The sequence below is a fragment of the Alligator mississippiensis genome, chromosome 5, assembly GCF_030867095.1.
Source record: "Alligator mississippiensis isolate rAllMis1 chromosome 5, rAllMis1, whole genome shotgun sequence".
Lineage (NCBI taxonomy): Eukaryota > Metazoa > Chordata > Crocodylia > Alligatoridae > Alligator > Alligator mississippiensis.
The window spans coordinates 122,404,781-122,428,833 of record NC_081828.1 but is presented as its reverse complement, the minus strand read 5'-3'; the positions used below and the strand labels follow the sequence as shown (position 1 = coordinate 122,428,833).

Genomic DNA, 24,053 nt, shown 5'->3' with positions numbered 1-24,053 from the left:
GTAGGTAAAGTAGGTGGTGCATTAGAACAATGGTCTAAGGGAATAGCAAGGGTTAATTGGTTTCAGAAAGCCTTCAAGACCCACTATCCCTGGAGCAGCCAGACACACAGACTGGGAAATTGAAGATATGTACCACACTGTTCCATAACAGAGATATGCTGTGGTGGCCAGGTCAGAGTGATCAACTACAGAGTCCCTGGGATTTTCGGTTTTGGTGGACAGACTAAATTAAAACACCAGCAAATGAGCAAGTTAAGATAGTTTCATAGTTGGTAGGGTCGGAAGGGCCCTGAGCAGATCATCAAGTCTGACCCCCTGCCATGGGCAGGAAAGAATGCTGAGGTCAAATGACCCCGGCCAGATGATTACCTAGCCTCCTTTTGAAGACCCCCAGGGTAGGAGTGAGCATCACTTCCCTTGGAAGTTGGTTCCAGATCCCAGCCACCCTGGCTGTGAAGTAGTGCCTCCTGATATCTAGCCTGAATCTACTCTCAGTCAACTTACGGCCATTGTTCCTAGTTACTCCTGGTAGTGCTCGGGGGGAACAGGGTCTCTCCCATTCCCCACTGGTCCCCCTTGGTAAGTTTATAGATGGCCACCAGATCCCCTCTCAGCCATCTCTTGTAGACGCTGAACAGGTTCAGGTCCCGTAGCCTCTCCTCATAAGGCCTGCCCTGCTGCCCCCGATCATGTGAGTGGCCCTCCTTTGGACGCTCTCAATGCTGTCCACATTCCTCCTGAAGTGCAGCGCCCAGAACTAGATGCAGTACTCCAACTGTGGCCTGACCAATGTCGCATAGAGGAGGAGGATCACCTCCTTGTACCTGCTTGTGATGCATCTGTGGATGCATGACAAGGTGTGGTTAGCCTTCCTGACCTTGTCCCCACATTGGCGGCCCATGTTCATCTTGGAATCAATAATGACTCCAATATCCTTTTCTGTCTCTGTGTTGATAAGAAGGGAGTTCCCCAGCCTGTAGGTATGCTGCTGGTTCTTCCTCCCCAGGTTCAGTACCTTGCACTTGTCAGTATTGAAACCCATCCTATTCTCATCCCTAACCCTAACCCACGCTTGTAACCTGTCCAGATCTAGTTGTAGCCTGCCCCTCCCTTCCAACGTGCCCAATTCTCCCCACATCTTAGTGTCATCCGTGAACTTGAACAAGGTGCTTTTCACCCCCTTGTCCAAGTTGCTGATGAAGATGATGAACAGTGCGGGCCTGAGGCCCAAGCCCTGGGGAACCCCACTGCCCACATCCCTTCAGGTCGAAAATGACCCATCCACCACCACTCTCTGGGTGCGGCCCTCCAGCCAATTGGTGACGCATCTGACTGTGTAGGCATCAACACCACAGTCACCTAATTTTTTAATGAGAAAGGGGTGAGAGACAGTGTTGAAGGCCTTCCTAAAGTCCAGAAAGACTACGTCAACTGCGACACCTGTGTCCAAGGATTTTGTGACCTGGTTGTAGAAGGCAACCAGGTTGGTCTGACAGGACCTGCCTCTAATGAACCCATGTTGGTTGCCCCTAAGCATAATCTCCCCTGCTGGTCACTCACAGATGTGTTCTTGGATAATTTCCTCAAAGAGGTTCCCAGGACTGAGGTAAAACTAACGGGCATATAGTTTCCTGGGTCCTCCTTCCTCCCTTTTTTGAAAATGGAGACCACATTGGCCCTTTTCCAATCCTCGAGCACCTCACCAGAGCACCATGAGTGCTCATAGAGCTGTGTTAGGGGTCCTGCAATGGCCTCTGCCAATTCCCTCAGCACCCTTGGGTGGAGATCATCTGGACCTGATGATTTGAACACATCCAGTCCCACCAGAAGTTCCCTGACTAGGTCCTCTCTGACCTTGGGCCCGGCTGTGCCTCTCTTGAGTTCGTCCAGGAACCCAATGTGGGGGATGTCCCAGTCTCTGCTCAGAAATATGGAGGCAAAGAATTTGTTAAAAGAGGTCAGCTTTATCGTCTGGTGCAACCACCAGATTGCCAAGCGTGTCCTGCAGGGGCGCCACGTTACCTGATGCCTTCTTTTTGCTCCCTATGTATTTAAAAAAGGACTTCTTGTTATCTTTGATCCAGGTCACTAGTCCCTGTTCTGTCTCCACCTTTGTTGCCCTGTGGGGTCAGGCCAAGTCTCAGGATCTCAATATTGCTCTGTTAGACAGGAGGGCGTGGTGTACAATTGTACATGCACACACTCAAAAATCAATTAGGTGCATGCATACACACACACACTAGGCACATATACACACTCTAGGTGCATGCACCCCCACCAGGCATGCACACGCACACTACCAATCCAGGCCCATACACATCCAAAATTACCAGCCTAGACAAATGCACGCCTATCACCAATTCAAGCACCTACACACACTATTCGGACCAAAATAGATTAGACCAGAATCAATTATCAATACCTGCACACCCAATACACATACATGGATCACTAATTCGTATACACAGGTGACTTCCTAACTTGGGTGTTGTGATGTGTATGTGTGTATGTGCTTGGTGTACTTGGGATACCTGGGGAAAAGTTAAGGTAAAAAAGTGGAAGTGTAGGGAGTGAAAGTTACTGGGACTGGGATTAGAACCAATAGACAATGAGAACTGGGCTGAAGATCTGAGGCTTGGGGGTTACTTTAGGTTAATTGACTTTAATTGATTAAAGGGCAATGCCCAAAGCCTGCAGAACAGGGGAGTGATGCCAGAGAGTAGCTGTCACAGAGGCTGGGATCGAAGCCGGAGCTACAGGGGAGCCAAAAGGTAAGCAGGGAGAGGGAAACTGGGACAGAGGGTGCAGGGGAGCTAGACAGGGTGCAGAGGAAACTGGAGGCTGGCTCCGGGAACCAGGGGAGGGGCTGCCAGTGCCGGGAAACCTACAGGGAAGTTGGTGGCAGGCCAGAGGACTGTGGGGGAGAAGGAGTGGCTAGAGAGGGTGTGGGGGAAAGGTTGGGAACAGAAGGAGGAGAGAGAGAGAGATGGGGAGAGACGGCAGGAGGCAAAAATGAACGGGGCTTAGAGGCTAAAAGTAGCAGGAAGAGCTGTAGAAAGACACGGGAAGGAGGCAGTGGACAGCAGAAATGGGGCCATGAGGCTAGAAGCGGCAGAAATGGTGGGAAGCACTGCAGAAAGACATGGGAAGAACTCAGTGGATGGCAGGAATGGGAGTGAGAGACAGCAGAAAGCAACAGGGCCAAGAGGCTGCAGCAGGGGAACAGAGAAGAGACAGAGAGGAGCTGAGAGGTGGCAGGAAAAGGCGGCGGGGGGGAAGCTGAGAGAGAGAGACCAGAATTTAAGATGGGGAAGGGACTGGGGCTCAGTAACATACAACCCAACTCGGGGTTACAAATGACAGTGGTTTTATTGAACAGGGGAGATGGTGACACGATATCTTATTGGTTCCTTCACACACACACACACACACACACACACACACACACACAATGGCAGCAGGGATTAAAGAGGTTTGGTGCAGGGGCTGAAGTCTGGGAGGAGAGAGAGAGTCCAAATTGGAGGAGGAAATGTGCAGGTGATATCTACCTATCCCAGGCTGGAAGTTAGTCCTCGATGGCCAGTCGGGGTCTCCTTCAGCTCGGTGTTGTCCAGAGCGGGTCGCCGGCGGGGCTTCTGGGGTGGATAGGTGACATGAAGCTGGTCTGGTCCGGATGGAAATGGCGTTCCCACTGGGTCTGTCTTCACTGCCCCTTTTTATAGGGGCAGACCGTGTGTGACCCTAGTGACAGGAGGCATGCCCAGACAAGGGTCAGCCCCTGATGTACTGAGCATGTGTGTTCCATGCAGGGATATGCAGTTTCGGGTGTCTGTAATGGTGGGGTACAATGGTAGAGTTACTGGTTCTGCAGGGTTTTTTGTCTTTCAAATGCTGGGTTCTTGTCTCTGTTCCTGGGTGAGGTCCATGGTTCCTGGATGAATCAATGAGAGGTGATGGCCTGGTCGTTACAGGCCATTCAGTAGAGGCCTGTTACCATTGTATTTCAGTCATTCCCAATCACTCTCATCCAGGAACCAATTTACATGGGAGGGGTACATGAATCATACAGTTGCAACACAGGATGCCCGGGCAGAGGACACAAGGTGGAGGCTTGACATACAAAATGGAAACTTGATATGACTTACGCTAACTTACATATATAGGCCTAAAACAGTAATCACACAATATAAAAGCAGTACAAACGTAATAATTATCACTTATAAAACAGTGGGTATCGATATCAAAATAGCAGGGAACTTATTTGCAAAGAGGGTAGAGAAAAATAAAACTTATTATCTAAAATAAAATGTTAAAGCTTATCCCACATCTTAGCTTACTTATACTTATCCATAGGGAATAGAGAGGGAGAGAAAAAGTCAGAAATGTTTGGGGAAGGGGAGGGAATGCATTTTAAAATAAATTAAAAAAAGAAAAACGGGGGTTTTGCTACATCTTAGGCTTCCTAACAGCCCTCTACAGTCTCGAGCAATGGAGGAATAATCCTCTTTGGTGATGGCTCCTCCCTTCCATTGGATGTACACCTCCTTTTTAGCTTTCAGATGTTCCTGAATGCCTTTGGTGAGCCATGGGGGCTTTTGAGCACTCTTGCCCCTTTTGATTCGTGTTCGGACTGTCATCCTTTGGGCTCAGAGGATTGTCTCCTTAAGGAACAACCACTCATCTTGGACTCCCAACTCCTGTCCCCTCCGAGACCTCAGTGCCTCCCCAACTAATCTCCATAACTCATTGAAATTGGCCTTCCTGAAGTCAAGGGCTGCTGCTTTGCTGCATGCCTTTGACACCCTGCGCTGGATGGTGAATTTCAGTAGGCGATGATCACTATCGCCCAGGTGGTCAAGAACCCACAGTCCCCTCACTAGGTCGTCGCCTGTGGCCAGGACCAGGTCCAGCAAGGCATTGCCCCTGGTGGGACCGTGCACCTCCTGGGTTAGGTGGAGGTCCTGTATCTTGGCTAGGAACCTACGTGGGCAGTCAGACCTGGCTGACTGCTCCTCCCCACAGATGTCTGGGTAGTTTAGGTCACCCATGATGACCATGTCCCTTGACTTAACTGCTTCTGCAAGCTGACCTGAGAATTCCTGGTCCACCTCTTCCCCCTGGTTGGGTGGTCTGTAGTAGACACCCACCGTTAAGTCCCTTTCCCCCGACCCCCTTGTATTCTAACCCAGAGCACTTCAATCTGCCCCTCCTCTGACCCAGTGCTGTTTGTTAAGGATGTGTATTGCTCTTTGACATAGAGTGCCACACCTCCACCTTTCCTCCTTGTTCTATCCCACCTGTACAGCCTATAGCTCTTGATGTTTACCACCCAGTCATGGGTTGAATCCCACCACATTTCAGTGAGCCCCCACTATGTCCAGTTTCATGTTAGCTAGCAGGAGGGCAAATTCCTCCTGCTTGTTCCCCATGCTACGAGCATTAGTGTAGAGACATTTAAGGCCTCCTGTGGGTGTATGCACCACCCCCCTGATCCCAGAACTATCTGGACCCCTGCCACTTACCTGGGTACTTCTTGTGCCCATTGCCTGTCTTGGCTGGGAAGTGTCATCATTTCCCCTTGTGGCCCCATCCCCCGGTGAAACTAGTTTAAAGCACGCCGTACAAGATCAGCCAACCTGGAAAAAAAGACACGCTTGCCTTTAGGGGAGAGGTGAAGCCCATCCCACCCGAGCATACCCCCTGCACGAAAATGTGGGTCATTGTCAAGGAGCCCAAGGCCTGCCTGGAAGCACCAACTCCAAAGCCGCCAGTTGACCACTCCGATGCAGGCTTCATGGAGCCATCCGTGTCTGCTTACCAGGAGAATAGAGGAGAATACCACCTGCGCCCCTGTCTCCTTGAGCTTGGCTCCCAGGACATCGTAGTCCTTCATGATGCAGTCTGGACTGCTCCCCACCGCATCATTTGTTCCCACATGGATTAAGACCATGGGGTGCTGGTCCGAGGGTTGAATGAGTTTCGGGATCATGCCTGTAGATGTGTGCATGTGATGGGTTTGGGAAACAAAGGAATATGCTGACAGAACAGAACGTGGGCAGTATGATGACCACAGGAAAACCAACCAACAATACCCGGGAATGAAGAGTTATCAGAGGAGGTAAAGGATACAAAAGGAAGGATTTCAGAGTAGCAAAGGGTCCCCTCGGCCCTCTACCTCCAGGCTGCTGACATCTGACATTCACAAAAGAACCACAGGGTGAAGCTTGCATATTGACGAGATATACCTGTCCTCTGTGACAGCCCTAGGACTGGTAGACATAGAATTTGGGGCGGGGGGGAGGCAGTTATTGTGTTTGCCTTGCATGCATTATTTTTATCTGCTATAACTGTGTATCAGTAAAATTTGCCTACTATTGAATGGAGAAATGGTCAGTCTGAGGGTTTGGGTCCTCCCAGAACAAGGTATCTGGGTCATAAATTCAGTACCAACTCTTTAGGCAGATTTCAGTGCCCCTAACCTAGTATACAATTTACCTGTTTCCCTGCACTACTGATGATATCTTCTCAAACATTGTCATATCTTGTTCTTTGAGTCAAAATAGAACTATCTGAATTTGTTTCACTCCAGAGTTAAAAAAAAAATATATTTGCATGTTAAATATTACTTACCTCAGATCTGTACCACGTGGCAAAGGGTTAATGACAGGGGTTAGTTTAGAATAGATCATTAATGTAGTTTTCACTTTATTTAAGAACTAGCCAATTGCCTGTCAAGAATGATGGGGTAGGGGAGATAAGCCAATAGCAGTAGGCAGCAGCAATTGGTGATGGCGATAGGTGCAGTGGAAACGGCAGTATAGCAAGTAGCAGTAGGGATAGGTGACAGCAATAGACAGTAGGGAATGGCTAGAGCCATAGGGATAGGCAGTAGGGCAGTGTTTTGCACCCTTTTGTTCTTCATGGACCCCTAAAATATTCTGACTGGAGGTGCAGCCCCCTTTGGATTGTAAGTACAGGTGTCCACATGCTTTTCCTTGATCACAGTCATCTATCATGGACCCCTTGGACATAGCCAAAGCAGCCAGGCTGCCGGGGGGCATGGGGGAGGAGCAGGCTCAGGGGGCGACACAGAATCAGGGGTGGGGGAGGAGTGGATCTGGACCCGACATGGGAGGAGGCTCGCTCCTCCCTTCCCCCCACAGCTGCCATGTTGGGCTGGGCCAGGCTGGGCCCACTGTTCCATTCCCCCACCCCACCCCCACTGCCATGGCGGGCCGGCTCCCCCAGCTCAGACTCACTTCCCACCCCACCACCCCCCCACATCGGGCCCAGGCTCGGTCCTCCCCTGGCCCCACCATCACCATACATATAGTGGTTATTTCTGCTGTGCATTTCATACAAGTGTCATAAAGCAGCTAGTTGCTGTAAGGTTTTAGCAGGCTATAACAATGATGAAGAGGATGATAGTTTTCAATCTACCTGCTAATTTCTCTACTTTGCAGACTTGGCTTTTGCATTATGTAGTACAGAACATGTGGACAAAAATATGGTTTAGCACTTCTTTAAGTTTATTCATCTGTATTTCTTTTCACACACACACTGAGCTTCTATGGATCAGCCAACCTAGTTGCGAACTTCTGAGCTACTTCAAGACACAATGATTAGAGCCGCAGCCTCCACGCAGTTCATTTGAAGTTACTGGATGTGGATGTTCACCATCTCCGACAATCAGGTTCTGATTCAGCAAAGCATTGGTTCAGCCTCAAGGATCAATAACCTGAAGCCCTACTACATTAAAAAAATACGCAGACTAGTGCTGAATAATTATTTCAGTCATCTCAGGGCAATGCACAATTTTAACACACAAGTTTTCTGCTCTTTGGACATTAGTCTGGTAGGCCAAGTCAAACAGTCATCCCATACTCACGCAAAGCTATTTGTACCCCCAGTATGACCTCTTCCTTTAGTGTAAAACTCAACTACATCATTAAAGCCACTTGGAAAATAGATAAAGTAAGCCAAGCCAGCATCCACTCTGCCTCTAGTAAGGGATCCAAATCCTGCCCCAAAAACAAACCCAGTCAGTTCAGAAAAGGACAAGGCCCAGCTCGAGGTGCTGTCCTGTGCTCTGCCAGGGTTGTTTGGGCAGTGGTAGAACCTTGACTCGTTTTTAAAGATGCCTCCCAAGATGTCATTGAGATCTCCAGTGTAGCTGTCCTGCTAATCCTAGGCCTGAAAGCTGTATATACATGTTCCATTGTATTTACTAGCATCCTCCCCACAGGCATGTATTTAAATACTGTCCAAGTGATTTTTGAAGTGTTATTGACATACTAGCAAATTGCCCATCATGAATGATGGGGGTGGGGCAGTGATGGAGCACTGCCACCCAAAGCCCCACGGTGCTGCAGCTCTGCCTCCAGCCCCGTGCATGCCCCCCCGCATCCCACCCCCCACCCCCTGTGTGCAGCCCTGTGTGCCCCTCCCACTCCCTCCTGCTCCCCTCTGCTTCCGGCCTCATGCGACCTCCCACCCCCTGTGAGCCCCCCCAACCTCTCATGTCTGGTCCTGTGGGGCCATCCCCACCCCCACATCTGGCCCCATGGGCCCACCCCCTGCCTCTCCCAGTGCAGCCTCGTGCACCACCCCCACCCCCTGCTGCTCCACCCTCTGACGCTGCCAGCTCCCAGGAACAAAGGTTGGGGGGAGTTTGCACATGGCGACGGCCACTGATACCCAGTGGCACACAACATGCCCCACCTCCTTGCTTCCCCTCCCCCTCACCTCCCTCCCTCTCCGCCACCTCCCCCTCTCTGCTGGCTGTTGTTGCATGCGTAGTTGGTCTGGAGCGTTACAGACAGACAGACAGACTTTTATTATATAAGATTTTATTATATTACTTTTACTACTTTATTATATTACTTTTACTACTTTTATTATATTATATTACATGCAGCCTAAAAACTATAGAACTGGGCCTCATTTCTAGACTGTTCTAGATCTGTTGTGCAAATCCAGGTGAAGCTGCCATAACGGGAAGGAAGGAATAACTCATAGCTCTTAGGTGGCCAACCCAAAATGAGCTGATGGTGTTGCCCCAGTTCCTAATAGACTGGGGTCCATAGCACAAAATGCCTATCATAGCTGACACTGTCATCATTATTGGCAGTCTTGGCAAAGAGGGAAAAATCTGAAGGGCGTGAAACAAATCTACCTTCTCTTTTCATAGGTTTGGCCTTGAAAATTCAGGGCTGAGGTATTATGATAGTGCTGCCTGTGCTGTACCTGTTTGAATAAAATGAGAACTAGGCAGTGAATCCAGCACCTTGAATCTGGGTAGCAAAGGAGCAACAGTGGGTTTTTGGGGGTAAACCACTACCATTATTTTTGACACTTTCTAAAGTTGCTGTTCAGAGGTTATTATATTATAGCCAGGATCCATTTTCCTATAGCAAAACTCCCATCGGTTGGATTGATAGAAATTCCTGTGGTTTGCCAGAATATTTGGAATTAATTGCATCTTCTCCGCTCCCTTCTCCCCACTTTGGAAACAAAATGCCTCAGCAGGACTGAGCTTGTGTTAACAGTGCAGAATCCATCCCAATATTTTTCAGTGGATTATAATCTTCAGGGCGAGACCATCACATCACTGTGTACATGTAAGCATGCATGCCAGAATGAAGTCCTGATTAGGGGCTTTAAGGACCACTGTACTATAAATAATGAGTGCCATTCCCATTAGTATCAAATAACTTCAAATATAGAGGCCTGATCCTGCAATGTGTTGAGCACTTCCTGGGAGGTGTTTCCACAAAGTTCCTCCGAGACCATGCTCTGTATCATGTGTGATGATTACACCCTGGGATTCACATACTTATTTTAACTTAGTATTATTTTTCTCCTGGTTCTGTGAAGCCACTGGAAGACCCTTCTGTTAGGTGGTGTGCAGTAAGCTAAAAATTGATACCCAAAAGCCATGTGCTAATGTTGCATTCCATGTTCTTTCTCTGTTATAGCAGTTCAGTTTTGTTTCCCTTCCCACGGATGTTCTGGAAATAGAAGTTAAGGACAAATTTGCAAAGAGCCGGCCAATCATTAAACGCTTCTTGGGGAAACTGTCCATGCCAGTGCAACGCCTGCTCGAGAGACACGCTATAGGGTAAATCTGTTCTTTGTGTGACCTTTGTTATTTAAGACTCACAAAAAGGAGAGCAAAGCCCATGGCTAAAATAATATATGATCAAATAATGATAAACTGGTACAAACCGTGGATTTGTCTAATTCTGGTGTTGGTTTAAGGTAGAATTTACAGGACTACCAGATCATCATCCTCTGCCAATCAACTCATTCTTTGTAATTTCCTTGGGAATCACACTGGTTAATTGTGAAGGATGATAATCAAGAGTTAGCATAATGCACAGTCTGGTCTCTGTTAAGAGTGTGTATATGTAGGGCCTGGTATTTGGACTTCAAATATTTGTGTCTGTATTTTCCACAGGATGCTTTCATGTTTTAAGGAGTCATCTATGGGTCAAAATAATGCAAGATCTGGTCTTCCATCCCTGTTCTAATGCCTGGATGGTGGAAATAGCTTGAGAAGATAAGAGTGGCGGGTTACAAGAGCACTTACCTCAGTGAACGAGAGTAACTTCAGCTCAGCTTCCCTGCTTCACTTCTCCTTTGCACAGGTGCTCTGGAGAAGAGCTGGTGTAGTGGCCACTTGGGAAGGCAGAGCCCCATATCTGACATCTTGGGGTCTGACTGAACCTCAAGACAAGAAGCTTTCTGATTGCATCACCTCACTTCACTTCTTTGTTGTAAAAGCTGGTCAGCTACAGGGAAAGACCTCACTGAGTGCAACTGTTTTGTACCACCATCCTGCAACCAGACCTCGCTTTATTTTATCTCTGTAAATGGCTCCTTGAAGCAAAAGTTAAAGACACGCATACAAGTACAGAGAAAACAGAATCCTCAGGTTTCCATGAGTGCCTGGACATTCAAGTTTCAAATGTATATAAAACCATCCTGGCACACACAAAATACTGAACAGAAATTGAAATGTGCTTTGTCTAAAAGTATACGAATAATAATGTTTAGCACCCTTCACACACAGTGATTTACAGGCATTGATTCAGCTTCATTTTGGGCAGCAGGGAGATAATGTTTTCTCTCGTGAGGGGAGGATGAAGTGTGGATCAGGGAGGGACTTGAACAAGGACAAAATGGAAGCGTGGTGAACTTTGTCAGGAATGTGCTCCTGGTGTATCAGCTGCTTGGAGGTAAGAGTGGGAGAAAAACATAAAGGGGTAGACATAGACAATCAGATAGCTGGAAGAGCAACGGAGGGAGGAGAAGAAGGCAGAAACAGAAGAGGTAAAGGGAGTTGAACTAAGAAGGACCTTGAAGGCAAGGAGATTCAAGGCAAGGAAAAGAAGGATCTCAAGAGAAGCTAGACACAGCCAGGTCACCAGGCAAGGAAAACTTGTCAGCATATTCATAACTCACAAACATGGGTTAGTCACTTATTAAACATTTCCACTGCCACAGTAACTGAAGACACTGGCAGTGGAAATGTTTATGACCTGGCACCCCCAAGCCTTTGTTTCCTTACACAGACAGACATGCTTATGCTGCTGGTAGGACTAACACAGTACAAAGCACTTTGGAAATGCTAGTGTTTCTGTAGGATGTACCCATTTTCTCTGTGTACAATGAGCACTGGATTTGGTGACAGTTTCCATGACAGTACTTGTTTTCTTACAGGGACAGGGTTGTAAGCTATACTCTGGGCCGCAGGCTTCCTACAGATCATGTCAGTGGCCAGCTGCAGTTCCGATTTGAGATCACTTCTTCCATCCATCCAGGTATGGGCTGTTTCTGTAACCCCTCATTTATTTAAAGATTCTGTTTTTGTCATGATTTATATTCTTTTCTTCACAGAGGCATGAATTTCTTTAAGTCTACATTAGACCTTTAAACATAGCTGTGAGCATTATGCGGGTGTGTATATGAGCTGCTCAACAATTACAGATTAATCAAGTCTGCAGTGATAGTTACTGTGCTCCAGCAGCCTCCCATGTCTCATATATCAGTGTCCCTGCACTTCAGAGATGCTTGAACTAAAGCTCATCAAGCAAGTTTTAGTTCAGGCATCCCTGCTGCCATTTCTAAGCTCAGGGATGCTGATATATGAGACGCTGCAGCACTTTAATTAGAGCAGCTCTTGGAGCCACTCTAATTGAAGTGCAGCCCCCCACCCCCAGAGCACATGTAAAAGTGCCATATGAGTCACCATTTCCCTCTTGCTGTGCCCTTGCTCCCATAGTATGGAGTAACTTGTTGCTGGCCTGACCAGTAATCAAGACTCTCCTCTGCTGGCTTTAATCCCTTAGGAAGAGAGGGGGACAGGGAAGAGGAGTTAAAGTTAGGGTTCCCTTTGTCCCAGGCACCTGCTTCATGAATCCTCCAATACGCCTACATGCTTTTCACCCTGGACAAATATAGCACCACATACGATTTCTGACCATATTGTGTCTAATCTCCTGTCTGTCTCAAGTATGTCAGATACGCTTTAGATCCACCCTCGTCGGGGCAGACCGAGGTGGGGTTTAGTTCTGTGTTGCACAGCTCATATATTCCTAGACACAATGTTAAGTCATTAAAAAAAATTGATCAGGAGCCACCTTTTGTAAACATGCTCTTTCCTTATGTATTGATTTCCACATTGTTCACAACTAAGAATTTATCACATCAATATCTGGAGAGCACAGAAGTGAAAAATTCTCCAAGTGTTTCAGCATCTGGGCCCTCATGAAGATCAGCAGGGATTCTCATTAGACATTGATCCCCCTGGACAGGACAAATATAGCAACACTCACAGTTTCTGACCATAATATGTCCGGTCTTCTGTCCTGCCTCAGGCATACCAGTTTCTATCCATACAGTAAACAGAATTTTTGAGTGACCTAGGTCTTGTGTTCATCTTCATTGTCAGTGGGATTTAAAGGTCTTCTCCAGCTTATAAAAGGGTTCAAATGAACAGTGACAGCAAAATGATATACCACAGGAGAGAGAGGAGGAGGGAAATCCTCAGACAGCAGAAGGAGCTGTTATCATTCTGCTGGATCTCAAATTTCCAAGAGGACCTGCCCTTTTATAGTGCATAGTTAATTAACCAATACAAGTATTTTATTTTTTGGATGCATGTATTGTATTGGTTGTATGAAGGCCTCTAGGTTTAAGCATCTTATGAATAGAATATTAACTAATAATAGTAGAGCCATTTGAAAACTTTGTAATTTTGAAAGAGAGCATATTTTTGTGAATATTTGTGACACTTCCCCTTTTTCTTGACTCACTTTTGCTATGAACATGAGAGTATATAATAACAGTGCCCTCTTTGAGTGTCAGTTTCTGTGCGAGAATTGGGGACTCTTATTTGCTTCTTCATAATAGAATACCCTAAGGCCACAAGCATTTGCTTTGGAGGAGAACAGATTTATTAACAGTCGGAAGGAGTTGTTGACAGTGAGAAGCCATGTAATAGGGTTAGAAGGTGTTGTCCTACTGTTCAGGGGCAGATTAATCACCACATTTGGAGTCAGGAAAGCATTTTATCCCACAGTCAGATCAGCACAGACTGTGTGAGTTTTTGCAGCAGGGACGTGGTCCTCTTCCTTGGATCTTTTGGGTATATTTTAACAACTTTCACAGCAACAGCACATTAAGTGTCCTCATCTCCCTGCTTTACCTATGGCAGGTTAAGGTGTTCCTGCTGTTTTGGATGATGTACCTTGTTGTTGTGTGACAAGGTTGCCTGTGTCATTTTAAGAATAGGCTAGACATGCACTTGTATGGGATGGTTTGGATAAGGATGCTTCTGCCTTGAACAGGGGGTACTAGATGACCTCCTGAGGTCCCTTCCAGAACTGTTTTTCTATGATTCTTTGTTTTACATCACATATGGGGTATCCACCTACGAGAAGGTGACATGGAAGAGAGTAAGGTCAAAGAATGGTCTTGTGTGTGGGTGCATGTGTGTGCATGAGGATGTCTTTCTGCCCAGTTGCATGCAGTAGAAGTGGAAGTAGGACTAAGTTCCTTTCTCTGGAGAAGTATTGAGTAGTGAATGGTAGCAGGAGTCATATCAAGGGAAGCTGGAAACAAGAAGTGAACCCTTCTTATCAAGAAGTATACTGGGTGAGGATTCCCAGAAAGGAGTTCTCCCAGAACAGGTAGCAGAGAGGGCAATATTATACATACAGTATATGACTATGATTAGGCCCCTACTTTATACATACCCACTACAGAGTGGGCAGTCAGTCTCAATAGCAGTCTCCTAGTGAAAAGTACTCAGTCTCAATAACAATTCAGTCATCCAACCGTTTAACAGTGTAATGTATGAGTTTAATTTCCTCAGATTTCTGTGGATGCCTACTCTCCCGCAACCACGCTGTTATCTCTGCCCCTGATTCAGTAAATGACTCTCTTGTTAGAGGAGTAACTCCTTTTTTTGTTGCCTACAGATGATGAAGAGGTCTCCATCAGTGCGGATCCTGAGCCAGCTGATGTGCAGGAAAGCCCTATGAACAACACCCCAGAGGAAAGCCTCGGTGAGCCTCCATGCACCAGCACAGTGACCTCAGAAAGTGCAGCTCCAGAGCAGCTAAACGGATGCAATGTGAACAGTGTCAATGTCGATAGCCTTGGGGCTGTCAGATCACCTTGGGAAGTCAACCATGACAGCTTAAATGAAGAGCTAACAGGAAATGGGGAGGTTGATGCCATGCCAGCAGATGCTACTGAGCCTTTGGAATCCATCCCAGGAGAAGTGCTGCCTTCCCTGAGTGCCATGGACCTCACTGAGCAATTGGCTCTGATGGCTTGCACTTCTCCTCCTGAGACTGAAGTTAGGGAAAATAACGAAATCAATTCTGTTACTCAGGGAGATGATGAAATCTTAGAAGCCCTAGATATTGAGGAGGTGAGTGCAGATGTTCAAGCTGTCAAGGACGTAGAGAAGAGTCAGGATGAGGAAGGGGCTGCAGCCCAGGAGGAGGAAGACAACAAGCTGCAGTTAAGAACCACAATGAAGAGGAAAAATCGGCCATGCTCCCTGCCTGTTTCTGAACTTGAAACCGTGATTGCTTCAGCTTGCGGTGAGCCAGAAACCCCTCGTACGCACTACATCCGGATCCACAATCTGCTCCACAGTCTTCCCTCAGCACAGATGAGCAGTGATGGGGAGGAGGAGCAGGGTGGCAGGGGTGAGAATGATGAAGAGTCGACAGTCAAGGACGTATCAGAGAAAGATGTGGTGAGTGAGACTGAGACGGTGGCAGCGGACCCCCCTCCTGAAAATGAAGCGGAAGAAAATTTCAGCAGGGGCACCATGCCCCGCAGCACCTCCGTTGAACACCTCTCAGATTTAAATGGGCAGCTACTGGATGGGGAACATATCAGGACAGAGAGTGAGAGTGAATTGAGTCCCCGGCCGAATGGGGACCACGAATGTGATACGTGCGACACCTCCTGCTACAGTCCATCCTGCTACAGCACCTCGTGTTACAGCACTTCCTGTTACAGCACCTCATGTTACAGCACTTCCTGTTACGACAGTAACAATCGCTTTTCCAGCCATACCCGTTTCTCTTCTGTTGACAGTGCAAAGATTTCTGAGAGCACAGTCTTTTCCTCGCAGGATGATGAGGAAGAGGAAAACAGTGCTTTTGAGTCAGTGCCAGATTCAGTGCAAAGCCCAGAACTGGAAAGGGAGCAAGTGGATGGCTCCGCCCAGTGGCCAGATGAACTCCTAGCTCATGGTGGAAATCCACAAAGAGGCACAGAAAACCTAGACACCCCAGTAGCAGGTCCAAGCAGCAGAAGAGAAGGTTAGAACTTGAGAATCAATACCCTGAACAACCTTGATCATCTGGATGTCACAGAGGACATCAGATAATCGAGGTTGCAGAGAAGCAAGGGAGTTCACAGTGCCATTAACAGATATGTTGGAAATGTGACCTGTGCCAGGTATCAGAGAGGGTTGGATAACTGAGACTGTACAGGAAAAAAAAAATCATAAAATGAGTATTTATATAATCAGTTCCTTTTAGATATTATAATGATTTATATTAATGAATCAAGTCGAGCCCAAGTAGCTACATAACATGAAAATTAGGAACACCAATCCACCAATCTGTCCCTTTCTTCCTGGGGATCTTTTGGTATAACAAATCTGATGTGCTACCATGTGTTTTACAAGCAATGAAGAAGACCTGTGTGTGCACATGAACAGGCAGATTCTCCTCCTGAGACTGAAGTTCCTCTTGAGACTGATATTCCAGTTTGCTGAGGGTCTGGCTCAGCATGTGTATGTTTGTTATATCTGTGCACGTCCATACACATAAAGAAGTGTCAGTATTTTCTAGTTATGATTGAAGCCAACTTCTTGTAACATGCCCAGTTTTCTAGGGCTGGCCATTGAAATTCACCAAAATTAGATTTCACAGGTTGCAGAACATCCTAGCCTAGATTTTTCCCCCCTTGGGTGCTTGAGGAGCATAAATATATCAAATGCAGTTTCCATCTCCATATCCTTCTCTACAGTATATTGCTTAGAGAGGTACTGTTGTCTGTTTTCATAGTTGTTTAAGTATATTTTTGTCTGAACCTTTAAATGCCTTGTGCTAAATTCATCCCAAGTGTTAACTCATTTTCCTTCAGTGGAGTTACAGTAGTGATGAATTTGGTCTTTTGTGTCTTCTTCAGCTGTTCACTGTTTTTTTTTCAGGTAGACAAGGTAAAGGCATAGCTCCTCAGCTACAGCCAGGGAGTATTCAGCAAAGTCAAAGGAGAGAGGTTGCAAAGGTAGCCTTTGTATTCTCCAGGCCCGAGATAGCTGCCCCTTAATTTGAGATACACCAACTCAAAGTGTCTCTGAGAGAGTAACATAGCTGAGTATCTCTCAAAGACCCCAACCATGCTTCCTACCATCCAGTCACACCCCAGCTACAACAGAACCATTATGCTACCGGATGATCTCCTTACATTGGAGTCTTCCAGCTGGGGCTGGATATACCAGACAAGGGCACATTTATATATTGCAGACCATTAATTATTTTATCTGTAGTGTGCAGGATGTATCTCAAAAAGTAAACATTCCAAGAACTATACAGTAATAGAGACAAGAGGAACACCCAGGAATGGGGTCATTCTTAGCTGCAGATGAGGCATTTTTTGAATACAGATGGTATTTATGTGTTCATGTGTGCATGTGCGTCCCTTTTTGTTTGTTTATTTAAGGTTGTGTGTGTGCATACAAAGCAAGATAAAACAGAGTTTGTGTCCTATAGTAAATGGATTCATTGGTGCTCCGATATGCTGTTTCAAGTTTGTGGGGGGTGGCCCTGTGGTATATTTAAAGGGCATTGTAGAATGTTCATCATAGCTCTGCATTCACTAGTAGAGAACAAATACATAGGAGAGACAGGATGAATGGTTAGTTCAAAGTATTTTTTTTATATTGGCTCAGATGTTTCAACAGTTGATTACATTGTTTCATTTATTTGGTGGCTATTACAAGTACAGTAGATATGGTCACCTCCATCCATCCAGGTGACTGACACTACTATGCTTCAACTGGCTTGGCGTAACTAACTTGACTAGGGGGAGTCAATTGTGGCGAGGTAAGTAAAGAAATGTAGATAGATAATCTGGTAGTTGGTGACGTAACTGTAGTAACAACATATTTTAAACCTACCACATATTTATTTACAGCACTGAATAATATCTTAAAATAATTCTGTCTTCTGTACAAAGAAGGGGCACATGCAACTGTGAGATGGGTCCATGCACACATTAGTAACTTTAATTAAGACATTTAGGAGGGCTGTGATATCACCAGAGAACACAGGAGTGTGTGTATTTTTCTATCTAATTTTATCACGTCATTTTTCATACTGTTAGATGTTGCAAAATGTTTACAAGAATAACACCTGCGTAAATTCATACATAAAATAGCTTTCTGCCTTTCCTTTTAATATTTATAGTCTGTCAATTACCTGTTAAAATAAAAAAGATGTTTAAGATAACTTTACTTTTAATGTGCAGATTGATGACAAGATATACAAATTAAAAAAAATAACTCAGTATTAGCATCCCAAGATTTTTACCTTAAAGGTAGCTAAGCCAGTCAGCCTATATGGAATTTAGATCATTGGCGTAGTCCTGTCCTATTTTTCTTTTAAAATATATTTATATAATTTTCTGGTGATGTCATGGCCATTAACATTACTTTTTTGTTTTTTAACTTACATGGGTCTCTGTTGCGTTTTATAAATACCATGTAATATATGGTCAGGTTTTAGTAGACAACCATTGTCATACAGCTTGAAAAATCAGTCAGCAGTTGGGATAATAATTCTGAATCTCCCAGATTTTAAAAAAGGACAGGATTGGAGTAAATATTCACTGAACTCTAGAACCCAGGACTTTCTCAGTTATGGGTTCCCCATGCTCACCTTCAGTTCTAACAAAAGCAATGCTTCCTCCCCACAATGAGTTTGTAGTTCCTCAAGGGGTTTTGGGTCAATTTTAAATGCTGAGTGAATCTTAAGTAGCATGTGCATATGATCAGAACACTAGGATGAAAATACAAATAGATTTCATTTATTTTTCACTCAAAAAAAAAAAATCTCCTTCTGCCCCTGTCTATTGTATGTCTCATCCTCTTCTTCCTCTGCTACTTCTTCTTCTTCTTCCCTTTCTGTATCTCAAGTCTCCCTCTTCTTTATCTCAGGTCCCTTCCTGTGTCTTACTATCTTTGCCCTCTTCCCTACCCCCACTGTCTCCTAAGTGTTTCTGGTCCTTTCCTCATTACCCTACCTACCACTGCAACTTGATGGTTTGAATTTTGAACTGTTCAGAGTCTTGTTTTCAAGCCTCAAGAAGAATGACTCCCTGCATGGCAGGGGCTGCAAAATCCTGGTGCTCCAGTTCTTGCACACGCATGCACGTGCATGCGCACGGACCCATGCATGCACACACAGATTTGCTCCAAAGAAAGTTTTCATAATAGCAAACAAAGTTTCAGAAAGTGGCACTAAGCCACTCAGAGTCAGAGGGAGCAAATCCAAAATTAGACCCAGGATTATGCATGCTCCTTCCAGTCTTCTGCAGGAACTTCCGTTTGATAGTGCTTATAAAGTACTTCTCAGAGATCAAGCCTGATTCTCCTTTCACTTACACTGGGGTCAATCTAGAGTAAATGAGACCAGGATCTGGCCCATTTCTTACTGTGTATTCAAGGCCAAGAACCTTGACTGCATTATTTTAATAATTCCTTGCCATGTAAGTTGTTGTTACGGTAGTGTCAGGAAATATGAATAACTCAAGCAGCTAATGCGCCAGCCTGCTGCCTACCCTCTTTTTTATTTTTAAAAAAAAAAGTTTTTAGTCTCTTGTTTTACAGTAGTGCATTTTAAACCACTTTGCTAAAACAATGAATGACTATGAATATCTTGAATATCTTGTCCTTAGGTGATTGTCCTTTACTCCATAATTCTCAGCCAGTCAGCCAGCTTCCTTCCCTGAGGCCTGATCACCATCACTATCCAACTATCGATGAGCCTCTTCCACCAAGTAAGCTTTAGTTTTTTTAATTTCTTTTTTCAACCTTTCCTGTTAATCTAAACAGCATACAGGTCAGTATGTCTTTCTTAACAACCCATCTTTCCTTGCAATCCTGCCCCCGCTGCATCCTAAACCCAATTAATCAATCTGAGCTTTTATTACATGGAATTGGTCCCTATTTTAGAGGTAGGGATGTTACGTCAGGCAAGTCATTTTATTGTACTGCATCTCTCTTTGCCCGTCAACACAAACGGGTAATAATACTTCCCAGTCTCACAGGTACATTGTGAGACTGAACTACTGAATATTTGTAAAGTGTTTTGAGGTCCTCGGGTACAAGGCTCTCAGGCAAAGTATTCTTTAAAGTTTGCCTTTCAGTTGTTGTATGCCTAACGTCAGCTTCAAAGAGTGTTTTGGATGCTTTTTCTGTCCTGTCTATAGGGACCTACTTTACTCATGGCCAGACAAAGGGATTTGCATGGCTTGGTCGTGGCATGAAGAGCCAATTTCATGGGCATTTCCTGGCAGCCCCGCCCCTTGATTGGCAGAGAGGCTCTGGGGTGGGAATGAGGGAGGAGGAGGCCGCTGCCAGCTTGGCTGCTGGTGGCTGCCCTTTGTGCAACCTTGTGCCTTGCCACTGATTAGCGGGGAGGTCGGGGCGGGGCGGGAGGAGGGACAAGGGGGGGGGCACCATCTTGGCTGCTGGCTGCCCTTTGTGCTGCCCCACCAGCCAGCAACTTCCCCTCCCAAACAGGCTGCAAGGCAGCAAGGAATACTGGCTCCCACTAGGGAGCCAGCATTTTTATTTTATTAGCTTTTTTGTAATTGGTTTTGTGGACAATTGCAGCTTTTGTGGTTTCTGCAAAAGCCGCAAAATTGTAAATTAAGTAAATCCTTACCTATCAACCTTACTTGTAGTGGGGGAACAGCCCCAACAAAGTGAAAATTACCTTTTGAAAATCAATGGAGGTATCAATAGCAAATGAAAGTGATAATAGTGGAAGATGGGGAGAGGGTAGCTCACAATCTAGATTATTTAACACTAACTGCATTAGATAATGAATTGAGTTCCATATAGCAGGATTACACTGGACATCACAATCTATACGTATAGATGGGTGAGGGCTGCCACTCGGAAGCAAAATAATGAGCTAATGGACTAGTAGCTTTCTTCATCCACTTGTTTTTTTATGCTTCTGTACTGATACACATCTGGACTTTACTGGGTAAAATGTCATCACTTCTTAGAGGAATGCTCAGCTTTTTGCATTAGCATTAATCGGCCAGCAGAGTGCACTGTCTGCCCTGCAACACTATCACCTCTCAAGTGTCATACATGATTTAATAGTGTGAACTTCTCAGCACTTTAAGAAGAAACTAGGCTTAAAAATAAGCCGTTTACTTTTTTCTAAACCTAAATACAAACAGTTATTTGGCCTACTGTGTCCATAATAAATAATTCATCATTTACCAACCAAGTTGTCAGTACTCCATAAACTGAGAATCGTCTCGGGTGCCGGCATTGGTTACGAAGTAGAAATGAATGCTTCTACTCCTCTCTACTACATGAAGGGTTATTAAGGTCACCCTGTGGTCTGCCAGTGAATGATGAAATAGTAAGTTACCCGTGCAAGAGGCAAATATTTCTCTTCCTCCTAATCTTACTTCACTGCTTTGTGAATGGGAGAAGTCTTTCACTATGATTGTTGATACTTACAAACAAAGCTTACCCAAAATCTGTATACTAGTTAGAGACATTCAAGTTTTCTTCTATGGATGGTTAATACATTCCACCACTTTAACATCTTCAAAAGACAAGTATTTTTAGTGTTGATCTTAATGCAGGCAGTTACGATAGGGTTTAATCTACACAAAAAAGAGTACAATTACGTGATCTTAGAGTCATATCTATTTATCTGTTTTTAGTTTAGTATAGGTATGTAACGTTGTAATAAAAGTGGAGTGCATTCTACCTGAATACATCTATTTTATAAAATAAATCTCATACAAAAGCTGAGTGAGAAATAAGCTATACATTTTAAATCATGCAGGGACACTAGCATCTGTCCACTGTTATGATTGAAGATAAGTTACTATACAGGCACAATCTTGACCATTAGGGGTGTGTGAAATGGGCCATATTCAATTTGGATTCGGCCCGAATCAGGGACAGTCATTTGATTCACTGATTCAGATCACCATCCCTGATTCAAGTCGGCCTAATCCGAATCTGAAGATTCAATGCTGATTCAGAGAAACAGCGATTTGGCCATAGACACAGCTTTAAATGTTTTTTCAACATAGCTCAAGGTATCAGGCATGGCTCATGAATGCTGAGATGCTGGGGCAGATGGAGCATCCCACAGGAACACGGGGGAGCTCCCCCCCACCCCCCAAGTGCTCAGTGGTGAACTCATGTCCATCACTGAGTGTGCTGGGGGCCCCCCTGGCTCAGCAATCAGCCATGTGGTGACCTCGGGTGCCCCCCCAGACCCAGGAGACACCAGTTGCCGAACCGGGGGGGCACAGAGGGGCCCCCCTGTGTGCTCCTCTGTGCTCCCCAGTGGACCCAGAAGTGCTTCTGGTCCACTTCCGGATCTGCTGCTGAGCGCACTGGAGGCCCCCCCACCCCCTGTGCTCCTGTGGGATGCTCTATCCGCCCCAGCATCACAGCTTTCACGAGCCACCTGGTACCTTGAGGTATGTAGAAAAAATAGTTAAAGCTGTGCCTATGTCCAAATCGTCAAATCTCTCCGAATCGATTCGGAGGGTTCCTGTTTGATTTGGAGAGATTAAAGGATCTCCGGATTCAATTCCAATTCGGAGATTTGATCGCCAAAACAGGCCGAATCTCTGTTGAATCGAATCAGTGACCAAAGTTTCGCACAGCCCTATTGACCATGCGTTAACTCTGCCCTTGCCAAAGTCCATGCTTCTGTTACTTTACATAACAAATCTTAGCCCAAGGTAGAAAGTTTTAAAAGGTATATTTTCTAAGTCATGTACATTTAACAGATGAAGTGGATTTCTCCTTTCAGTGATTTTCTTAATGGTTTTGTTTCATCTTAGCCCTAAAGCTATATGGCCTAAACATTTATTTTATTTGGGCAGTCTTGGCTAGAAATTTTATTTTGGGATCATATAGATTTTAACAGAATTTTGTATATACACAGTGAAGTTGTGTGATGAATGCAAGATTCGAAAGCACACACCAGGTTGATGGGTGCTTTGTAGCATTTATATGGTCCAGTGACAGTGTTAATAGACACATCACAATGTATGTATGCATGTGTGTGGTTTTTTTAAAGGGTGGGAATGGTATACAACTCAGGTTAAGAAATATATTTGGTCTCGAGCTGTCCTAATCCAAAGGTTAATTTAAGGCAGGGAAAGGAAGAGGTGCAAGGAGTTTTTGTCTCTGGAGGATTGTGGATGTGCCAGGGACTCATCTGGCTTGTTATTAAGGCCAGCCATAACATATGAGCTAACCCAAGGACCATCTGGAGTGCAGTATACTGTAGCATCTCTCTGTCATCTCCCAGAGATACAATTCTGGAGTGTATAAGGGAGGTTGGTATAGGTCCACTGTCTTACGCTGCCTGGAGAAACTCACAGCTGAGGGGGTTTTTTATGGATCCTTTTTGCCACTGGAGTTGCTTAAAGGGCTGTAATTCAGGGTCCTCTGCCTGTATTAGTTCATATGTCAATCTGTCCATTTATCTGTGCAACTCCCCATTTGTCTTGCTGCAAATCCTGTACTATATGCAGTTTCAAACACTCGTTCCCTGGAGTGTGGATAATACTATGTGGGAAGGAAATAAATACACCCAAAACCTGCATATCCTGCCATGGCACACACAGTAGTGTGTGCCATGGTTTGCAGATCATCAAGTGTTTCCAGCTGGCCCAGGAAAGACCATCTGTTCTTAGTATCCCTCACATGTGACTTTCAGTAGTGCAGAAGTGCCACTGCAGCTAAGGAACACTCAAACAAGATTGGTTGTTTCAGGAGCTGTGGCCACAAAGCACAGGTATCCATGCATTCTAGTATACAAGCAGCCTCCCAGTAGTGCCTTGCATATATATGTAAGCAAGAAATGCTGACAGCAGGACATCCAGCCCTGGGGCTGGCAAAGCACAGCCACTTGCGCCATCTGTGCTGTTCCTACCCCTAACCCAGACCAGGGTATTTTTAGCCCCTCAGCCCCTACCCTGGGCCCACTAACCTCCACCCAGACCAATTAATTCCTACATGGACATTTCAGCTCCCCCCTATCCTGCCAAGCTGCCTCCCTATCCCAAGTTACTTATCTGCCTGATTGGGCAGATTGTCCCAGCCCCAATCCCTTCCTTGCTGTGGGGGCATTGATCTGCCCCCCGTCCACGCCCCTTCCCTCCCCCCTCTGCCCACCACAACAGACTTACCAGCTGGAGGCAGCTGTGTCCAGCATGGTCAAGTACTC

The 24,053-nt window shown here is 45.5% G+C and overlaps 1 protein-coding gene across 3 annotated transcripts in view; it reads left to right on the top strand.

Annotated features, from left to right (window-relative positions):
• The window catches only part of HECW1 (HECT, C2 and WW domain containing E3 ubiquitin protein ligase 1), a 439,971-nt gene that overhangs the window by 316,163 nt on the left and 99,755 nt on the right, over positions 1 to 24,053 (top strand). For all 3 annotated transcript variants that reach the window (XM_019483377.2, XM_019483376.2, XM_019483378.2), the window contains 4 exons: positions 9,978 to 10,120; positions 11,725 to 11,825; positions 14,487 to 15,851; positions 19,498 to 19,599. In XM_019483377.2, the coding sequence (XP_019338922.1) occupies positions 9,978 to 10,120; positions 11,725 to 11,825; positions 14,487 to 15,851; positions 19,498 to 19,599 (1,711 nt within the window). The remainder of the gene's footprint in view (positions 1 to 9,977; positions 10,121 to 11,724; positions 11,826 to 14,486; positions 15,852 to 19,497; positions 19,600 to 24,053) is intronic.